The sequence below is a fragment of the Alosa sapidissima genome, chromosome 19 (genome assembly GCF_018492685.1).
Source record: "Alosa sapidissima isolate fAloSap1 chromosome 19, fAloSap1.pri, whole genome shotgun sequence".
In the NCBI taxonomy this organism is placed as follows: Eukaryota; Metazoa; Chordata; class Actinopteri; order Clupeiformes; family Clupeidae; genus Alosa; species Alosa sapidissima.
In genome coordinates, this window is record NC_055975.1 from 7,653,306 (window position 1) to 7,659,302 (window position 5,997).

The 5,997-nt window shown below is 39.8% G+C and overlaps 1 protein-coding gene across 2 annotated transcripts; it reads left to right on the plus strand.

Moving 5' to 3' along the window:
* The first annotated feature begins 904 nt into the window (after window positions 1–904).
* On the plus strand, window positions 905–4,702 carry colec11 (collectin sub-family member 11). 2 transcript variants are annotated; one of them, XM_042072350.1, is made up of 7 exons: window positions 905–1,042; window positions 1,454–1,615; window positions 1,797–1,868; window positions 2,800–2,871; window positions 2,949–3,002; window positions 3,105–3,200; window positions 3,658–4,702. In XM_042072350.1, the coding sequence occupies exons 2-7, from the start codon at window positions 1,486–1,488 to the stop codon at window positions 4,071–4,073; spliced, it is 840 nt and encodes a 279-aa protein (XP_041928284.1). In that variant the 5' UTR covers window positions 905–1,042; window positions 1,454–1,485; the 3' UTR covers window positions 4,074–4,702. The 2 variants fall into 2 exon arrangements, with proteins under 2 accessions (XP_041928284.1, XP_041928285.1); XM_042072351.1 differs by having other exon boundaries at window positions 3,676–4,702.
* Window positions 4,703–5,997: the final 1,295 nt, after the last annotated feature.

Below are 5,997 nucleotides of genomic sequence, written 5' to 3' on the forward strand. Positions count from 1 at the left end.
TGCAGAGCTAGGTTTCTCAATAAGCAAAACCACCACAAAATGTTCCTTTTAACTATTAAAACGTGTCTGAATGATCTACAATCTAATCGCTGGTTACAGACTAACAAAATATACTGATTAGGGCCTTACAGTATACTGCAGAGCTTTGTGGAACTTATTATGAAATGATAAAGGAAGTGGTTAGACACCATGCTAAAGAGCAACGGAGGTCATATATCCTTCGGGCAGCCTACATTAAGGCGTTATAAGATTAAGGCGCATAATCTCAGTAGACGATTATTTGAAGGACTTTCCCCTAATTTACTCTATTGTAATTTTTTAGCATTGCATCTTTATGAATAGGCTTTCAAGTAAGTGCATGGGCTGTTCCAAGTAAGTGCATACAGCATCAGTGTTATATCAGTATCAGTGTATATCAATGGCAGTGAGTGACAACACACATTATATGTTCAAATATTTTGTTTACATTTTACATTTTGTTTAATTAAAAATGTAGAAATTTCTAAGAATTCTTTGTTGGCAGGTATCAATTCAAACCTGCATTATGCACGCTACACAATTGCACATATCGGTACATGACATTCTACTGCCACCTTGTGGACCATAATTTGCAAATTTCACACCAGTTGAACAAATAGGGCTCCAAAGTTATACTCCGCAATGTATTGTGCGGTCAGTATTGATAACTGCAACTTTGTAGTCATTTAAGTCCATTATCAGCAAGAATGGCTGTGTTGTTTCTTGATCATCCATCATTTCACAGAGAATGCTTGTGTTATCAGGGAGGGCTTGATGCCAATGACCCTGATTACTTTCCCAAGCAATTATCTGAGCACAGCCCAGTGCTTGACTTTATCTGTAAAAAAATGTCTGTGTTGACTCTTTTGGTCCACCCTCACACAGCGTTCAGTTTGTGGGGTCTAGTGTAGGAACGTGAGAAATACACCCAGAGTGAGTTCACTTCTGTTGTCTCCAGTAGCTCATTTAAACCTACACCATATTAACCATCACCCAGCCACAGAGACTTATACATCTTTAAGTGGTAAGTTGTTGCTTTACATAGCTACATTTACATGATTATCTTTATGACCTAAAATGCAAGATATTTGTAATAAAGTTGTTGTTGAGTATTAAGACAAATATCATAGCAGGAATATTTTGCATGTTTGCATATTGATTTTTTCTAATTTAATCAACTAGCCTAATTTCAGTAGGCTATAAAGAGGCTCTGTCTGAAGATATGTCCAAACCTTAGGCCCATGCATTGTTGGAGTACATTATTACCAATTTTGGAAGTCTTTACGAGTTTTTGTACACCTAATTTTCTCTTCTATTTGTTATTTGCTGTGACTATTGTGTGAACTCCTGTTTAGTTTTTATCTAATTTATTTTTATTTTGCTGACATAAGATTTGCTGTTGAATTAATGTGGTCTAATGTTTATCATGCCTCAGTGGTGAGGTTTGTATGTTGGTAGTGTCTCAGAATGCACAGGAGCGTGCTTTCATCGTGTGTGTTAGTGACCATCCAGGGACTGATGCTGGTGACTTCAGTGCGTGGCCAACAAATGACAGAGGAGCCGTGCTCTGTCCAGATCCTTGTCCCCGGATTGAAAGGTGCAGAGTCAATGCTTCTAGCTTATGAGTCACCAGGGGAAATCCTGCCAATTGATTTTGAAAGTAACTGGGAGAGAAACCGATGTGCTCCGTGTTGATTTCCAGGGAGACAGTTGATGTGTTTTTCCACTTTGTGCTGCATTTCTGAACGTTTTCCACTTCCATGAATGACTCCCCACAGGAGAGGCAGGAGAGAAGGGAGAGAAAGGAGCCCCAGGGAGGCCAGGAAGAGTGGGTCCCCCCGGAGAAACCGGTATGGCTCTGAATGAAATCTCTCTCCATGTATTTCTCCAATGTATATCCTATCACTTACATGATGTATATTGTATGCGAGATGATTTTTGGAAATAAAAAAAGTTAAAACTATTAGAAATAGCAATGGCCCCTTCTGAGCCATGATGTGATTATTATAAATAATAATGGTTGTTAGGCTGTTATGTGTGTTTCTTATGTTTTGTGGTATTATGCGTGTGTTTCAATAGGCCTATTAGTGCATGTACACTGTTGTGTGCCACATTTGTATACTTCTACCACCTCCGGGGATAGTGGGGGACGCAAGTCACTGGCACCGTTATTTTGGGGGTCGCGGGCTGAAAAGTTTGGGAACTCCTGCCATACACACAAGATGATTTATTTTTGTGGATCTGTATATGTTGGCATAAAGTTATGAAAATATGGTATTAGGATATTATGTAGCCTAACAGGTTTACAGATGGCTCTGTGACTGAGAAACCATTTTAAATCACATTTTACATCATCTAACACTTGAGTATAATGTAAATTATGCTATATAGGTATATACACACAACATACTGTATATAAAACAAAAAGATCAGAAGTTTGTTTTGGAAGAGTTTCAGACGATGCAGGCTGAGGATTATCATGCATTTGCATTCCTGCAATTGACAGCATGAGTAATGTGCTGCCTGGTTAGACCCTGCTAAAGATAACCAGAGCTGCCGCATGTTTACTGCTGGGTCAGAGGTCTCTGCAGACCACAGAGTGCTAACGATCACAAGCCTTTGCCGCTGCTTTAATGAGGCCAGGACTTGACTCAAGCTGTAAGGATCACACACTCTAACAGCCAAGTTGAATTCTTACATGATGAAGATTATTTCTGTCCAATGGGTATTTTCATGGATGATGTCATGGCAATGTCACAAAAATGACGTGTTGTCTTCCAGGTGCTCCAGGAATCAAAGGACAGAAGGGCCTCATGGGTCGATATGGGAAGATGGGTCCTCCTGGATACAAGGGTAAAGTAACATCACATCTCTCAATAATAACTGCCGTTTTATGGGAGTGGTGAAGATTATACATGTCTCTTTGTCAGGTGAGAAGGGAGACATGGGAGATCCAGGTCCAAAAGGTCCTGATGGAGACTCCGGTAGGACAAATCATTAGACTGACTTGGACTTTTGAAATGAAATATTGAATTGACAGAATTCTATGAGTTTACTTAAAAGGCGGTTTTGACACCTTCGTACAGGACTCCCCTGTGAGTGTGCACCATTACGGAAGATGATTGGTGAAATGGACAATCAAGTGGCGCAATTAACCAATGAGTTGAAATTCATCAAAAATGGTATGTCCACCGTTTGTCCTATGAATGTGTTTCATACTGTACTAATTTTGTAAACTGGATCATAACCACTTAGACAATCTGGTATGCAAACAAGCAATTACAATGCACTGCTCGTTAAAGATAGGTACACAGGCCCCGGCCGTGGCGCGACTGGCTGGGGCACCTGCACCATATGCCGGCGACCCGGGTTCGATTCCCGCCCCGTGGTCCCTTCTGGATCCCACCCCGATTCTCTCTCTCCCACTCACTTCCTGTCATTCTCCACTGTCCTGTCATTAAAGGCAAAAAAGGCCAAAAAAAAAAAGATAGGTACACAGATAGTGAATACTGCAAGGTTAAGTCAGACTGCAATTTTCCTCACAATTACCTGTGCTCTGCTCTGTTGTTTGAAAAGCAACTTTATGAACATGTGGCTGTGTTCAGTGTGGTTTTAGAAATCCAAGTGCTCATTTTTCAGCCCTGCCCTCCCCTGCAGCTGTCGCTGGCATCAAAGAGGTAGACGGTAAGGTCTACCTTCTGGTCAAGGAGGCCAAGCGTTACCTAGATGCTGAGGCCTACTGTCAGGGGAGGGGCGGACATCTGGCCATGCCCAAGGACGAACGGGCCAACGTGGCCGTCGCAGCGTACATCACGGAAGCGGGCCTCGGCAGGGCGTTTATCGGCCTCAATGACTTGGAGCGCGAGGGCCATTTCGTGTACGTGGAGCGGTCTCCCATGAGCACTTTCAGCAAGTGGCGGGAAGGCGAGCCAAACAATGCCTACGAGGACGAGGACTGTGTGGAGATGGTGGCTGCAGGGGAGTGGATAGATGTGGCCTGTCACCTCACTATGTACTTTGTGTGTGAATTTGACAAAGACAATGTCATGCAGTAGGAAAGGTAGATGAACAGATGGGTGGACACTTCTCTTTTTCTCTTTGTTGTTTTTACTGCCTTTTCATTGATTGCTCCTCACAGAAGCCTACAGATCCCCAGAGAAATCACTGAGTGTAGAGTATCAATAGATGTTAGTCAATCAAGTTTGAATGTCAATGGATGAAATGTTTAAGAGAAAATGCATCATTAATGAGAGTTATAATATTGCCATATTCATTTATGTCACAGCTGTGTACTGTAGTTATTATGAGAGTTGCTGAAAAGCTAAGTGGATTATTTGCTTTGATGTCATTGGTATGAATAAGAAACTAAAATATTCAAATATATTTTAAAACAAGGTTGTTATTTAGTATTTGTTAAACATGAAAGATGTAATTATTTTGCTATCATTTGTATCTAATAACTTTTTAAATATAATTTTTTTATCTTCATCACTTCCACCAAAACATGTTCAACTGTAAATCCCCCACCTTGGAATATTGACCCACTACAGACTAATTATATAATTTAAGATTATGTGTAAAACTGTTGTTGATGACATCATTTTCCTAGCTGTTGTAAAGAATTTAAATAACAGTTTGGAATTGTATTGTCCTAACAATGGAAATAAAACTTTCTTCAGTAGGTTTTCCGGTGATGTGTGGCCTTATTGATCTGAATGGGAAATTGCTTCCACCTAGTGGATATAATAAAGAAGAGCAACAAGTGACTTGTCCCCCAGGTTAGCAGACAAGGACAACAATGGGATAGGCCTAATATGCATCTTGGCTTTTGTGGTCTTCATGGGATCAGGTTGTTTGGACTCAATAGTGTGACCTTTTCTAAATTGAATAATACAGCAAGGATGGGTAAGATGAAACGTGTGCAATACTATGCTGTTTATTTGATCAGAGTGGCTGTGGTTGACTAGACAGCAGCAACCTGAGCATTCTTATGTCATTGTGTGGAATATCTATGCACTGATAAGCAAGTACTGATGGGATTTTTTTTAAAATGCTGTAAGGTATTAGTGATGCTATTCCATGCACTATGCTGAACTTCATTTTTATCTTGTCACTCTTAAGTGTTGCAGAATGCAAACACCAGAGCAGAGTGATAATCTTTCCAAACAGACCGACCCTTCCACAATTCATGCAGTGACATCTCTTGATTGTGGAAAGGATATTTATTTGATTTTTTAAAATGTTTGGGGGAAAAAAGGTTCTAATAACTATTTATTTATTGCAAAATGAATTGTTTGCACATGAGTGTGTGTTCATGCAGTTGAACAATACTGTATGTGTATGATAAAAAATTCCAGCTCCAGTAAGAATACTTGGATGCATTCAGATAGCCATATCAAATAAACACAAGGCTATATGCGTCTAGTATCATGTAGACCTAGGTCTACGATATGTGGTAGTTATTCCAGTATGACACTCATCCCAGTTGTAATAAACAGATAACTTGAATATGTATGACATGGCTCAATTCCTATTCATATGATATGATTACCAAAATAATTAATTATTAACATGCAAATTAATTATGCATTCTGCTGGCCAGGAGTTGTCTAGCCAAAACCAATGAGCTGAATCTCTTGTTACCTCAAGTACATACATACATACAACAAGATAAAGTGGTGATTTTAAATGGCTAAGGAGTAGCCTAAAAATTATTCGTTTTGACAGACACACACATTTATTCCAAAATGTACAGGGCATGTATTTTTTATTCCCAATCTTTTATTCCAACTTTTGTACTATAGGCTAACCTGTTTAATTATGTTTAATGTTTACTAAAAGCTTCTGTGGCAAGGCAAAAACACTGCATTCATTCAAAAGTTTACAGAGTGTCAAACGCAACCTGTTGGCTACATCGTGACCTCGGTGACCTGTATAGAACACACCACTACTTAAAGACGCGCTTTTCTCCTCGTTTCC